This window comes from Sprattus sprattus (genome assembly GCF_963457725.1).
Source record: "Sprattus sprattus genome assembly, chromosome: 16".
In the NCBI taxonomy this organism is placed as follows: Eukaryota; Metazoa; Chordata; class Actinopteri; order Clupeiformes; family Clupeidae; genus Sprattus; species Sprattus sprattus.
Window position 1 is genome coordinate 19,491,351 of NC_137914.1, and position 16,275 is coordinate 19,507,625.

Genomic DNA, 16,275 nt, shown 5'->3' on the forward strand with positions numbered 1-16,275 from the left:
TTGTAAGCCGCTTTAGAAAAATGCGTAGGCCAAGTGTCATCGAATTTGAGTTATCGAATCAAAAGTGTTGCATTGCATTGGGTACAGAACTACATCAACATGGTAAAAATCATGCTTACTTAAGTTATGTACGTAATGTGACACAGTAAAACCGTTCTACTGCTGATATAATCTGTTATCATCTCTTGCCAACTTCTGCTAGGCTTGCACATGCAAAATAATCGACAGGGAGTAGTGTCCATATCTATAGAAATGTCCTGGCTGAATAATACAGCTGCAAGTTTAAAATGTAACTACTGATTACAGCACCCCAGAGATCATCATTTTTTTTTCCACATCATGTATTTAAGCCATCGGAGAAGATCACTCCCTTGGGTGCTCAAAAACAATACTAACAGTAAGTGACAACTATTTGAAACTTAAAGACAAGCTTAATCATAGTCATTAACAACAAACAAACAAACTCATCAGATTTTCCCCCAAGTATACTACCTTCCTGGTCTTTCTTGGTACATCTGGATCGCTTGGGGATAATGACTTTCTCATATTCACACAAGTCGGTCAGGTTTGTCATGATGCATGTCTTTGACCCCTGTTTCCCAAAACTGTATACTGGAGGTGTTGTAAAGACTGGACTCTCCACACACTGGCTTGGGACCTAGGAGACATGAACTAGGTTATTACACAGCAAATAAGTTGTGGTCCAGATCTTTCATAGAGGAGCAAACATAAAACAATACTTTCATTACATGGCAATTAAGTAATGAACCCCAAGTAACATTAAATCTGTATTCTTTAGCAAGTATACCTGAATGGGAGGGAAAGACTGTAGTCCCATAGCATGAACATCACCACCGCTTCCACCTACTACAGGTGACAAGGTACTGTACACCTGGACAACTGAGTTGCTATTGTTAGATGACATCTGGGAGGAGGCTGTCTGGGATTGGTTGGGAGGAATCATATTTGATGGCTGCTGTTGGTATGATGCACCTGCATGCATATTCAAAGTGTTCTGTGAAGATGCAAAAATGAATTTCACAGTTTAGATTGCATATAACAGGCACTTTGTCTCTTAAAGCAACCCATACATTTTGGTCTAAAGCTAACAATCTCAACGCAGACAAAACCTTCCAAACACCAACAGCACACAGTTAGAAGTGATAGAAGCTTGCTAGCATGTTATCTGATGTCTCCTCGGCCAGGCGATGTCATGCTTTTAAAGCTTTTCTTACATTTTCATCTGTCCTGGACCATAGAACTACAGCTAATGGTGTGTTTGTGTATCCTTCACATGACCCTATACCATCAACAATTATTCGAAGATTACACAAAGACTAGTTGACTATAAAAACATACCTCTCAATGTGGCAAATTGCTGCAAACTGTTGCTTATAAAGACAAAATTTGTATTCAATTTAATACTTGCTCTCTAAATTAGGTTTTGAAATAGTACCGGTACATCTTTCCAGGCCCTACTGCCATGTTGTCCTTTTTCTGACGGTCTTTTTTGAATCTCAAAGAGCTGACTTTCCTTATGCCTTAGCAGCTATCCCCCTACAAAAAAATATCAAATCTTTTCTATCCATGTGTTCCACAATACTGAAAAAAATAAACTCCTTGTGCAAGTAGTACCTCCTGCATGTACTTCTATCCCTGTGGTTTGCTCAGCAACTTTATGTTTGTTCAAGTGAAAGTGTATTGTATAGATGAAGCTGCAAGCAGCCATTCAGCCGGCCAGAGATGCCATGGAAACTTGTAAATCTGTCAAGACCCAATGGCTGTAAGCACTGCCCACAACTTTCATGTCAGATGACTGAAACTGGCTGAATTATTCGTTTCAGCAGATTTGGATTGGCTGTGAAAGACAAACGCTTTCACAAATCAAAAAGACTTGGTCTGATGATGATCTGTGTCAATTTTGGTGGAGATTGGCTAAAAGTTGTGGCCTGGTGAAAAAGTTTTGAACTTTTTTTTTTACAAAATCCAATATGAAGGTTGTATCAAATAGGTTGACATGACAAGATGCCATTGGACACATGAACAATTATGAGTCTTGGTGCCTTGCATGTTGTGCCTTCATTTATTTATTTATTTTCTGAAAAACCGATGTATGACATCAGAAACATTGGCATTGTAAATGCATCCTTTGTCTACTTTTGCAAGCTTATTCAAAATGGCCTATGACGCAAGACAAACGCTGCTGGCAGTTCTGGTTTGATAGCATAGGCAATGCAATGTTCTCTCATGGTCTTGTTAATCAAATTAGGCTGGTAAACTCTAGAGCCAACGTTAGCAACCCAATATGTAATCCTAGTGTGAATGACATGGTGTTCTGATATCCAAAAATTGCAGAATCATTGTGTGCCACTAGCCAGATACGCCTTTACTTCTGTGATGCAAACATACAGTTATCTAGTCAGCATACAGTCAGTATATATATATATTACTTTGTTCATCCGGTCGTTGCAATTTTAATGACTGTCAATAACCCTGCACCTGGATCTACTACATTTTTTGTCATTGGGTGTACTTCAACTCTGTTCTACTGCGCAAACTCTGGGATTATGGCTTCATCTCTATAGAAGGAAGGGCATGGACTCACATCGTCGACCTCTATACACAGTTGATGCATTGAGCCACATTGTCCACCTCTATACACAGTTGATGCTTTAGATAAAATGCTAAATCCCAGACCTTTACCTTTACCAACACAGGCAAAATAAAAATAAAACATGCAGCCTACATTTAACAGTTTTCTCAAGACAGTTTGAAGGATCAATTAGGGGGACACTTAACACAATGTAGAACTATGTCTTAATCTGGATAAAGAACAAAGATAACACATTGTACAAGAAGCTGAGCTCACCTGTGTGGAGTTCTGTGATGTGGACATGGGTGGATCCATTGATGTAAAGGCTGAAATGGCCGACAAAAGAACTTCATCACACAGAACATTTCCCTGGACGAAAGTGTGTGTAAGAGGGGACTGAGGAACAGTTATATACGTAGAGACCTAATGCAGATAGAAGAAAACAAAAACAAAAATATAATGTGCACTTTAAACAACACTTAAAGCATTCTTTATGCATGTTTCACAGTAGTGATTTTAGTCAATACAGATTTAAGTCAGATACATAAACATTGCTTATCGGGAACTCCTGGCATTACATCCAACCAACCACTGTAAACTTTGGTTACAGATGATATTAAGATTGGAAATGACAAAGTAGAAATTATAGAAGAGCTTGTTTATCTAGGAGCCATAGTCAGGAAAGACATTGGAGGGACACAGGACATCAAGAACAGACTGAACAAGGCAAGAGGAGCATTCTACAACCTGATGAAGATATGGAGAGCAAAGAAAATTGGACGCAACACCAAGATCAAACTATTCAAGACACTTGTTTGCCCAGTGCTGCTCTATGGTGGTGAAGCATGAACAGTAACAAAGGCAGAAGAAAACAAAATGGACATATTCTAATTCACATGCCTCAAAAGGATCCTCGGAAAATATGGCAATGAGAAAATTGTAAAGATCACAAGGGTTAACAAAATAAGCGATGAACTCAGAAGAAGACCATGGAATTGGATCGGCCATGTACTCAGGAAAGAATAAAATATTGATTGTATGGTGGCAATGGGATGGCAACCAGACGGGCTGTAGGTTGCCCAAAGACAACTTACAGACGAGCAGTAGAGAAGGAAAGAGGACGTGAAGGATGGAGAAGATGGAATGAGGTCCGAGGTCTGGCGAAGGACCGAGCAGAATGGAAAAAGAAAGGTGCAGCCTTATGTGCCTCATGGCGCGGTGAGAACTAACTACCTAGGTCTGAAGTTTCAAATGTGTTATATTAGATGAATTTAAAATGTTATAAGTATCACATGTTACGTATGTTTGGCCTAAATAAATTCTCCACAATGGACTTGAGATGGTGTCACGTCATACAATCGTAATTCACTGTAAGCACTAATAGTTCTGTCTATTTTTGGCGACACATGCCGGCCATTTTGTTTTAGCAGTACTGGATGGCTCCGGGTCAGCAATGTCACTTCCTTTCCCAGCCATCTTTCATCTAATGAGAGCATTGATTACGTGCGTCATTTGATCCCTTGACATCTGTTGGCCATTAAGCCTTGGAGAAGCTCTGCTTGTAGGTGGAGTTCTTTGTGAAAATGTCGTGGCCTTGTGTGTGTGTGTGTGTATTTTGTGTTTTTTGTAGCGTTTGTGAGGCTGTGTAAAATAAGCAGCTTACGACACGACTTGTTACATTAGCTAATTGCTAGCACTATACTGTAGGTCATTTTGATGTGATTTGTGCCTTGTATTTGTATCGTTTATATATGGCATTGTTAAAGTCTGATTTTATGTATATTGACTATGTACTAGTTAAAACAAAATATATTTTTCATATCGTTGTTTCAGTTTCACAGATTCAGTTAAGAAGCTGTACCATTGTACCAAAGATTCCATGAGTAAACTACACTGAAAATATCCCAGCGTCTGGGTCTAGATTCTACTTCTGCAGACTTTTGAGCTATCAGTAATGTGTGCTCAGTAATGTGTGCTAAGTAACACACACTGGAGGCCGGAAGAGCTATATTGATCTCGACAAAAATAAAGCTAGCTTGTCATGGAAACTAAGTGAGTGAAACACTTCCTTTTTTACAGGCTTAAAATCACATACCCTGATGAACAATACAGTTCTCACCAGCCGTCAGAAAAGGGCCCATCTCTATGTGGATTTAAATGAAAACCAAGCCAAGTCTGTGGACTTAAAGCTCAAGAAATAAAACCTGTGAGGATATAATTGGATGGTTTGCCTGGTTCACAAGGATTCCATTGTTTCTAGCATTTCTTATTAGTGTGATGGCACTACCACAAAGCAATAACATGCAACTGCTGGTGGGCGACATTACAGAATAAAATTTGGTTGGGAAACATGCAGCCTATTGCAATAAGTGAATAGAGGTAATTCTATGACTGTTCTTCATCTATTTTCAGACCAGACATGTTTAAATGTAGTGGACATTATCCAGATAATGTTATTCATATCCCACATACATTTCAGCTGTATCTTTAATCAATTAAGATTTGAGCCATTTGAGGTTGGGAGTTTTGCGCAGGTACAACGTTTTTTTCATTAAAATCCATGACATTACCTATGAGGCTCTCAGTGATTAGTATGGAATGACCCAGAAGTGTTTATTTCCCTTTCACATCAAAATGAACTTAAACCTTTAACTATATAAAGGTAGAAAAAAGAACACGTACTTCACCTGCGTGCGTCTATAAACAGGACAAATTGATATTGAGCAGTGATATTGACAGAACTCCCACTTGAGTGAGCTTACTTGTCTGTTAGCTGCGATGTGTGAGACTGAGCTGACGGAGGACACAGCTGTGTAGGAGATGGTGGAGGCCACGGCCACAGAGGCCAGTGCGGTAGCGCTGGACTGGCACTGCTCTCGTTTATGAACCATGAAGGAGGGGAGAGTGTTGAACTGCTTCTTACATTTTCCACAGAGGAAGACATCATCATCATCTGTGAAAAGCACAGGTCCTTTTAAACTTCTTTTTAACAAGTTATTCAGAGCAATTCAGGAACACATAGCTAAAAACTCACCCATGGTTTGGATGGAGGAAGTACTTGGTTCACTCTGGGAGTCTGGGTCTGCAACACCACCTTGACCATCCAACAAAGACTGAACTGCCATAACTGTTTGGTTGTCCATTCCTTTATGACAAAAAAGAAGAAAGCTAAAGAGTGCAGCTCCAATATATATGCATATGTCTGACAATCTGACATTACTATTCATTCTGGTATATTCAAAGTTTTAGATACATAAACTGTTACTGAACCAAATGTATGTAGGATATTGTTTAAGACATTGCATTCATTTCTGTTAAAATATAGTCTTTGTGTTTAAATTAAGTAATTTCAGGTCATTAATTCAAAGACACATACATTATTAGTTCAAATACAGAAAAGAATCAGTGGCTCATTACCAGTTAAGCATGAGCATATTTGAGGTCATGACTCTTAAGATCAGGCCTCCTTCCTGATTTGCAATATTAGCCACTTGAGGTAAAATTATTTAATGTGAATTCATAAATGTGTTCCTGCCAATAACTGCATAAAGCATGGACATGCCAAACTTGGAGTTGCCGTATTTTCACAATTGCACCCAGATTACGCACAATAAAGAGTGCTGGTGTCTGACAGAGTAGGCTTGTATCTGACTTGACATCCTGCAGTGTCATGGTGAAAGTCTGTGCTGGGAGAGCTATCTAGAGCCAGAGCATCCACTATTAGGGTCATCTGGAGCCAGAGTTATTTGGCTTAGCCGGCTCCATCAATGTTGGGTACCAAAACCACAGCTACACAATAACGGAGTCAAATTAGTCATTACTTGGCAAAAGCCAAAAACATTCTGTTTCTGAGAATAAATATCAGATGAGTAATTTGAGGTGAAAATCATTGTACTGCAGCCAGTACTATTGCTAGACCTGTGATTGCTTCACTGTTCGATCCTGCTCACAGCAACAGCGCTTTTAGTGATCAGTAGCTGCTGCAAAAGAATGTAATTTCCTGTAATGTCCACATTACGCTGACAATGCACTGTATGAAAAGGCAGATGATAATTTACTGGAAGCAAGTAGGACTTTGGCGTTACAGCAGTGTTTGGTAATAAGTTAAAGAAGTAGCCAACCCAAAAATGTATGTGGATTGGATATGCAGCGTCTTTCTGCTGCATCCGTTGTTAGAATGTGCGTTTTTGACTTAGCATAATTTCGTTATTTGCAGCACATTTGTTTTGTTGATGTTTTTGAAGCACGTTTGACCTACTTGGTTGTGTTGTGTGTATTTGGTAGTGTACCGCGATGGCTTACACAGAAAGCTACATGTCGAATTAGATGGTTAAAACTGTGAGAGTTGAAGCTTGGATTGACATAACTTTTTTGTTAACATTGTAACAAGAGCATTATATTTACATTGCAGCTCTGTCAGCAATGATATTATCTGTGCCCATCTCTGCCTTCAGATTAGAGTTAGAACAGGCCGCTTTTTTCTTTTTCAGTTACAGGTCACAAGAAGAATGAGTTCATGATATATCATGCATTACTGACCATCCAGGCCTTCATCCAGTCTTCCTGAATATATATTCTTTGCGAAATACAATGAATGTTTATAGTGTTGACCATAGTTGTTTGAGACTGTAAATAAAATCTGTTCTATCCAGATGCCATTAGGTATTCAGCACAACGCACAGACAAACTCATGATGAATATACTTTATTGGATTTCAGCATCATACAAATAATAATAAACTCTGAACCAAATAAATACTAAAACAATCAATATCTGCATTCCTCATCTTCCTTTCTCCTCTCCTCTCCCTTAAGACCATGCAGAAACTTAGGTTAGTCAGCTTGGGCTGGGGTTTCCTTGGAAGAAGAGTTTGTGTGGTCATCCCTTCATGTGTGGTGCTGCGTGTAAGTGTCCTGATGCTGCAGTGCAGTACGTCGCGTTCAGATCCCCCCTCAACTGAAATGAGACACATGCTCAGTAACGCCTTGCTCCATGGGAAATCAGGCACAAGAATCCACTGGACAGCATCCACATAAAGTAGGGGGTCATGGGCAACTTCATCACACAGAGAAGGGCCCTGAAGCTGGAGAGATAGCCTGTGAAGTGTGAACATTTCTTTATTAAACAATTGTTTCTTTGTAAATCTTGTAAGTATTGTTCAAAATCAATATTTTTTTTGTTAACTTACAAAATGTTGGCTCTGTCTTGACAGTGTTTGACAGTGTCCCCTCCCTTATTTATTAAAACCAGTTCCCCCAGAAAGAAACCTTTAGTGTGCCCTCTTTCAGAAATATCTTTTACTGAGTGTTGTGTTCTGACCTATATTGAAGTTGTTAGGGAGAAGACATACCTGCTTAGCATTCAATGAAGGGGAAGACACCATTTTTGAGTGCAGGATGCCGCTGTAAAAGAACTCCACAGTTGACCTCCTGTAGTTTGTTTCTCAGCTTCTCCATATCTGAATGGCCTCTTGTTCATCAGGACCTTATGCAGCCCATTCAGTGTTGTTGAACCTTGATGGAAAAATATTGTCTTTTTAACACATTGAGTATTTGTGCAACATGCTCAAACAATTCTCCATGTGGTAGCTGCCCCCTACCTTGTTGCTCTGTGTAGAAACACACAAACATGTACAATGCATATGTAATAACGTTGTCTCTCCGTCCTATGCACAGATTTGTTACAAAATCATGACACAAAGGGGTTAACTGCTGACATGGTATTTAAAAAGTTTTACAATTTTGCTATCCATAGACTGATGTGAAAGTTCACACATTTTTAAATACTTGAACCAGCTGTATGTCTATAATGGTGTTGCCCTGCAAGTCCATCTAGGTGGAGCTCCCATACTTTCCATATTATACATCATTCCAAATGTTTAGCCACTCATTGTTTGAATTGCAGGCTATTCTGCAAACACATGACCTGCATATTTACGAGGTATTTTCCAACGAATACTTGTTTTAACCAGAAGGAGAAGCTGAAATAAAACCATGTACCTACTAGTGCGTCTGCTCGCTTCTCGTCATGAATGACATTCTCCTGCTGGCTCAGATAGTGAAGCGTCTCTTCTTGCTCCCCATTCTACTGGTGGACGATAGCAGGTTCAATGCCTTTACATGCCTTCTAAAAGGGGCATATATAGTATGTGCTCTCAGCTGTACTGCCTGAAACACCTTGAAAACAAAGACAAAATAATTAGTAGTCATGTCTTGCTTTGACTACAACATTCGGCTGCAAACAGTGGATACACCAGCCTTTTCCATCTTCAGAAAGGAAGCTCCACTGAAATAGATGGCAGCAGACCACTGAAGACTGCCCACAGGGGTGCTGCCAATGACAGGCTAATTCCTCCACTGTTTAAAGAACTCACTGTGAGGGCACAGTTGGTCAATGGCTAAGAAGGTCCCTCTTCTGTGTGGTCGGACAGGACAAGTCTGGAGGCATTTTTCAAAAACTATGAACGAAGTGTCCCCATACGATATGCAACTGCAAGGAGAAAATATAAGAAACAACATTGAGCCAGTTAGTGAAATCATTCATACAACCAGAAATCAAAGTCACAGTTTGGGTGAAAATATGGCTGCATTGGAAATGAAATGTAACTTTACTTCCTGTGCCTGCGTCAGTGCCTGCATTGAAAACAACCTGCACCTCCTCACATTCAAGATGGGGTCTTTTTGCTTTACTTGAAGCTTTCAGCTGTGTCAAAGTATGTGGTTGTGTTTGACATTGCAGTAGTTGAGGTGCCTACTGCCACTTTGGCATGACACTGCTGCCTGTATGCCTGCCAATTAAAACAAGTATGTAGTGTTCTTTTGAATACTCACTAAAATTATAATGTACTGCTGATAACATCTCCATGTGGGAAGTCTCTCCTAGAGAGGAAAATGAACTAGGTTCATAGTTGATCAAAGACAACAGATACGTCCATGTTTCAAGAAAGGGAAATACTGGTAACCCATAATTTGGCCTTGGCCATCTTCTCTACATATCAATGAAGATGAAACCTGATAACTGAATAGAGCTCCAAATAGAGCTCCAAATAGGAAATCCATTGCTAAACAAGCTTAACGTTCTACAAACACAATGAATATGTCCTTATAATGCAGCACAAACACTTACAATAAGTAACAATACCTTTGCTTCAGAGGTGAAGTCTCAAGGACAACCGTGTTCCCTGGGATGATACACTAGGAACATCAGTTTGGCAGCCTACATCATTTCTACGTGGGAGCTGAAATGATATACTCTGAAATGCAAACGTACAAAGAAGTCATACTTCAGTTCTCAAACTAAACTGATTTTTACAGATTGACTAAATGTCTTGTAAAATGAAAATCATTTAAACATCATTGGTGGAGAAGCTAATGTAAGCTAGAAGGATAGTTAGCTATCTCTAAGCAACCGAACAAGTTAGCTTCTGACTTAGGTCTTCTAATAAGAAGTACATCCTGTAAAGGGATAAACAGACATGCAAATTCTACTTTTAACTATATTTTAAACGTATGCGACAACACAGACTATTTCTTTTAATGAGACACAGGCAGGGGAAAAAAACTAATCTGTGTGTAAATAAGCTAGGTCAACATACTTTTTAGTGAGCTATGCTGGTTACTTGGAGTTTGCCAGTAGCTAACGTTATCTATACTAGCAACTTACTTTAAAACACAAATTTAGTTAAATTGTTGGCACACTATAAAACTTTCAAATTAAGATTCAACCTTCAAAGGTGGATACAAATCACATGGCATGATCAGCTACTTACAGGTTGCGGTTGAGATGCCAATAAAGTCGGAGCTTCCCCTCTCTTCAGTATCAAATGTTGAGCAAAGTGAGAAACGTGAAATGTGCAGAGCACACTAACAACTTTGAATTGAAGTTGTTCGGCATCCTGTTAAAGAAAAGATAAACATCAACCATGCCCATTCACAGTACGGTTCTTTGAGAAGGATATGAAAAGTGCCCCCTTCACAGCCTCGAAGGAATGGTACACTTTGGCTGCCATCTTCGCTGTAGAGATTGCAAACTCAATTAAGTTTACAGACTCAAGTTTTTCCTGAGTCACTCACTAGACAGATCCGTGTTAACTAGTCCTTTGAGTCGGGGGGGAGGGGGGGGGGGGGTTAAATGTTTAATTTCTATACGGTGCCTGGTTAGCAGTAGGTGTAGGACTGAAAGGATCCAGGTTAACAGAGGACGCAGACTCATTACTCCTGTAAGTGTATGTAGGACTGAAAGGATCCAGGTTAACAGAGGACAAGGCTCATTACTCCTTATTGATTCCTTATCTCATGTTCCTTCCAAAAGAGCAAGAAATGTTGGTGTCATTATCAATGACCAACTGACGTTCACTGACCACATTGCCTCTGTATCCCGTTCGTGCCGCTTCGCGCTATTGAACATCCGCAAAAAAAGGCCATACCTATCAAAGTATGCCACCCAGCTGCTGGTGCAAACCTGGGTGAGTTCCCGCCTTGACTACTGCAGCGCCCTCCTAACGGGCCTGCCAGCATGCGTGGTGAAACCACTATGGATGATCCAGAACGCGGCCTGTCTGGTGTTCAACTAACCCAAGAGGGCACACATCCCCCCACTACTCATTGAGCTACACTGGCTGCCTGTAGCTCCTCGCATCAAGTGCAAGTCACTAATGCTTGCTTACAGAGTGATGGCTAGCTCTCGTCTTCAAAGATAATCTTAAATTACGGACTCTTTCTGTAGGGAGCTTCTCCACTTTCGAACTGCAATGCGTAATTGTAGAATCTGCTATGTCCCCACTGGTTTGTGTACTCATCTATAGGCCCCCTAAGCCTGACAAAGACTTTATAACAGAGTTCTCTGAGTTTCTCTCCCATTTTGTGTCATTGCACGATCGTCTTCTCATACTTGGTGACTTTAATATCCACGTCTGCTGTCCAGACAGACCCATGGTTAAAGAATTCCGTGGTGTAATAGATGCCTTTGGTCTTACTCAACATATAGATAAAGCTACTCATAATTTGGGACATACACTTGATCTTATTTTATCTTATGGCTTTTCTGTAGATAATATTGTGATTGAGGATGCCACTTTCTCTGACCATAAGCCTATTTTGTTTGATGTTACCCTCTCCAATCCATTGCGAACTGCCAGAACTCAAGGTCGTTACTCTCGCCACATAAACTCTCTTACTGCAGCCCAGTTTTCTGATAGCTTTCATAGTAAAACTGTTGCATCTACCATTGCAACAGCGGCATCATCCTCTTCTAGCCCGGATGATTTAGTCAGCCTTTTCCACTCTTCTTGCTCTTCCATACTTGACTCTGTAGCTCCTCTCACATAGCCGCCCCAAGCAAAAATCTCAATGTTGGTTGGATGAGGCCAGCCGCTCTCTTAGACAGGCCTGCCGTAAAGCCGAAAGGAAATGGAAAAAGGATCACCTCACTGTCTCCTTTGAAATTTTTAAAACTGCACTAGCTTCCTTCCAGGCAGCAGCAAAAAAAGCCAGGTCAAAACACCTCTCTGGTCTGATAAGCAAACACTCTAATAGACCCAACATTTTATTTAGCACTATTAATTCTTTTATCAACCCTCTTAACTCCCCAGTTGCTGATGTATCTACTGATACCTGCGAGAAATTCCTTAAGTTTTTCACCGATAAAATAGAGAACATTAGATCATTGTTACCCCCTCCCCATCACCCACTCCACCAGATCATTCTGGTGCACCAGCTATTTTCAACCGATTTCAGGCCATTTCTCTCATTGAACTGCAGGATTTAGTATTGCACATGAAACCCACTGCATCCCCCCATGATGCCATTCCCTCTTCTATCATAAATGATGTTTTTGATGCAGTTGGCCCCTCTATTCAGGTAATTCTAAACTCATGCCTCACATCCGGCACTGTCCCTACATGTTTTAAGCATGCGGTTGTCCAACCCTTGCTTAAAAAACACAACCTTGATGCTGAATGCCTTAAAAATTACCGCACCATCTCTAAGCTTCCTTTTTTTTCTAAAGTTTTAGAGAAAGCTGTTTTGTACCAGTTGACTCCCTTTCTGACCACCCACCACATACTAGAACCCTTTCAATCAGGTTTTAGATCCCTTCACAGCACAGAAACTGCCCTGCTTAAAGTAACTAATGATCTGCTCCTCACTTTGGATTCTGGTGATAAAGCCATCTTGATATTACTTGACCTTAGTGCTGCTTTCGACACTGTAGATCACAACATCCTCCTCACCCACCTGGACCAGCAGGTGGGTATCAGGGAGACTACATTACTTTGGTTTAGCTCTTACCTCAAACATAGGACTTTCTCTGTCTCTATAGGCCAGTTCTCTTCATCATCTGCCCCTGTCTCTTATGGGGTCCCTCAGGGGTCCATACTGGGTCCCATACTATTCAGCCTGTATATGCTCCCACTGGGTGACATTATAAGAAAGCATAACATCTCTTTTCACCTCTATGCAGATGATTCACAGCTTTACCTGCCATTAAAATCTAGGGACTCCATCCAATCTCTCCTGGTCTGTCTTGAAGACATTAGAAACTGGATGGCCAACAACTTCCTCCAGTTAAATGGTGACAAGACAGAAGTCATCATTTTTGGCCCCCCCAAGGCAAGATGCACTACTCTAAATAATTTAGGTTACTTCACTCCATTTGTCACACCCTTCGCCAGAAACCTAGGTGTCATCCTTGACTCTGAACTCTGTCTTGACAAACAGATTAGTAATGTGGTCAAAACTAGTTTTTACCAACTTAGAGTGATTTCCCGCCTCAAAACCATCCTATCTCATAAAGACCTGGAGATAGTAATTCATGCCTTTATAACATCACGGCTGGATTATTGCAATTCCCTCTACCTCGGCCTCCCCCACTCCTCACTCAGACGTCTACAGCTGGTCCAAAATGCAGCTGCACGTCTTTTAACTGGCACCAAGAGGTGTGAGCACATCACCCCCATTCTGGCCTCCTTGCACTGGCTCCCCATTCATTTTAGGATACAGTTTAAAGTTTTATTATTTGTTTTTAAGGCACTCAATGGGCTGGCCCCAGCCTACATCACTGACCTTGTACAGCCACATTCAGTCCAAAGGTCCCTCAGATCCTGTACCAAAGGGTTTCTGCATGTGCCACGCTCACGGCTCAATCAGAAAGGAGACAGGGCCTTTGCTGTCGCCGCTCCACGTCTGTGGAACCAGCTCCCTCAGGACATTAGATCCGCCCCCTCTATTTCTGCCTTCAAGTCTAGGCTAAAAACCCACCTTTACTCCCTGGCCTTCCTTTCCCCCTGAACTGTTAACCCCCTGTTCTTGCCTATGTGGGCTGTTATTGTATTATTGTTATACTGTATTATTTGCCTTTTATGTCATTGTAAAGCACTTTGGTCAGTTTATGCTGTATATAAATGTGCTCTTTAAATAAAGCTTACTTACTTACTTACTAATATTGCAATATGAGCAAGATATACAATACTGCTATAAGCATTGTGTTTACCTATAGTGCATCACTTTCACAGACTCACATGAAATCTTCAAGGGCTTTGCTTTAAATGGTGAGAATATGCAACCTGTCCAAATGAAAAGATTCGGCCAAGTCATGCATTGAATGAAGAATTGTATGAAGGAGAAATACCCAATATTAGAGCCAGTGGGATACCAATTAACACATTTCGGTGAAAGTTAATTGAAATGAATGAATTCATTACATTTATTTAACTGAATTAAACAACAAGTTCTAAAATGAAAGTGCAAGATAAGATTGCTACTTAGATATATATTTTTTTCCATTCACTGCTCAAGAAGTATTTAAAATTTCCAAGTAATATTTCTTCTCTTTCATATAACAAACCTTTGTGGGTATCGTTGCAGTTTCAAGGCCACACATGGTGTTTAAAAAAAAAAGATGGCTCAAGAATGAAAATGTAGCATATTTTCAGAGCAGTTGAGAAAACACAGCTAATAGCCAAAATGGCCATAGCCAAAGATGCTGGTGATTCACCTTCACTTCCTTGTGAGATAATTCCCCGCCAGCCCCCACAATAGGCAGACAATGCATACACACACTGTATTCATGCAGCTGTACATTAAGAAGTGATTCGAAGCTTATCGATAGGCTACATCTTCAGTTTTTACATTATTTTAGGGCTCAAAGCTTACTTTTTTTCTAAGTCAACCAAATGAAAAAAATTTGCATCTTGCAACGTTAGTGAAAGGGAAATTAAATTTGTGGAGCTGTCTAGTGACTCGGATCTGCTCCCAAATTGAATGGGTTCTTCCTTAGCCAATGCTACCTTTCCACCAAGTTTCATCAGGCCAGTAGTTTTAAGTAGCGTAATTCCGCTCACAGTAGAGAAACAAACATGCACCAATAGGAAATATGAAGAAGGACTGACACAAAACTTACAGGAAACTGGATTTTAAAGAATATTACTTTATTTTCAGTTCATCGAATGTTTATGTTCATATTTTATGTTTGGTTTCGTGTTTCTATTATATTTTACGTTCAATTTTATATGGTGCACACGTCAGATAAGCTCGGCCAGGCTTTGACTGTCGCCTTGACATGCCTCACAGAAGCGTAATGTTTGACCACCGCATTGCCCAGGTCATAACCGTTACACTTACTCTACCTCATTCTCTTCTCTAGCATTTTCCTGCAATGTACATAATTGCCACCAGACATAGTTTTCTCTTCCTATTGTACTTGTAACCGCAACTATAAGAGCGCACTGTATACCCACAAAGGTGTTTTGTATATACCATATGATGTTTGTATGTATTATGTACATTTACCACATGTCTGCTCTGCTGTGTACATTTACCCATCTAAGTTGGTGGTTATTGTTTTGGACACCACTTAAGCGACATATTTTTTGAAAGATTTTATAGCCAAAACATCAAATGAATAAATAATAATGTGGGGCTGTTTAAAAGTTGTGTTTGGCATTCTGGTCATACAAAGTGCATTAGGATGGATTTGTGATAAACTCCTGTTTAAGTGTGCAAGTTTAACATAAGTAATAGGCCTACAATACAATTATTGATGGAAAAGATATGGAAGGTTGTATAAGAAAATGCCACCAAGTGAATCATTTATGGAAAATATCTTTATAAGGTTTTGTGGCTTTCAGGCTATGTGGTTTCAGCTACCGTTAGGATACTAACGGCTTGCATAATCCATGCAGGAACACGTCCGTCCTTGAATAAACGATTCCCCACAAAGGCTATCTCCTTAATTTTCAGACAGTGTCCAGCCAGTTTTAGCCAAATATCTAGCATAGATGGCTAGCCCTAGCTAACGTAATAATTTGCTTCGTATCACTATTCGACGATGAAGTGTTACTGTTCAGAATTGTCTTGCCCTAATTATAAGTGAAAGCGGTATAAACGATGTGTATACAACTGTAACGACAGAGAACTGTAAAATACTCATACCTTCCATGACTTCGAACACAGCCTGCGCCATCTTGTAATCAAAGAGTATAGCATCCTTCTTCTTTTAAGGTTTTATGGCAGATTGACTACAGTGTACAACGCATTACTGCCACCTATAGTCTATTACCTATAGTGAAGATTGTTCATTGTGGTCAAGTTATGTTATAACCCTTGTACTCGAACATAATTGCACTAAAAATGTCCATACAAATCATATAAGCAAGGCAAAAAAGGTATACTAGCAAGGTATACTAT

The 16,275-nt window shown here is 40.1% G+C and overlaps 1 protein-coding gene across 1 annotated transcript in view; it reads right to left on the minus strand.

Annotated features, from left to right (window-relative positions):
* Positions 1-16,068, minus strand: part of znf341 (zinc finger protein 341) — a gene marked incomplete at its 3' end in the record, with an annotated part of 29,838 nt that extends 13,770 nt beyond the window's left edge. Inside the window, exons 1-6 of the mRNA XM_080853628.1 lie at positions 16,021-16,068; positions 5,628-5,738; positions 5,356-5,546; positions 2,870-3,016; positions 809-1,015; positions 493-658 (exon numbers count right to left, since the gene is read on the minus strand). Coding sequence (XP_080709754.1) covers positions 493-658; positions 809-1,015; positions 2,870-3,016; positions 5,356-5,546; positions 5,628-5,738; positions 16,021-16,051 — 853 coding nt within the window. The 5' untranslated portion in view covers positions 16,052-16,068. The remainder of the gene's footprint in view (positions 1-492; positions 659-808; positions 1,016-2,869; positions 3,017-5,355; positions 5,547-5,627; positions 5,739-16,020) is intronic.
* Positions 16,069-16,275: the final 207 nt, after the last annotated feature.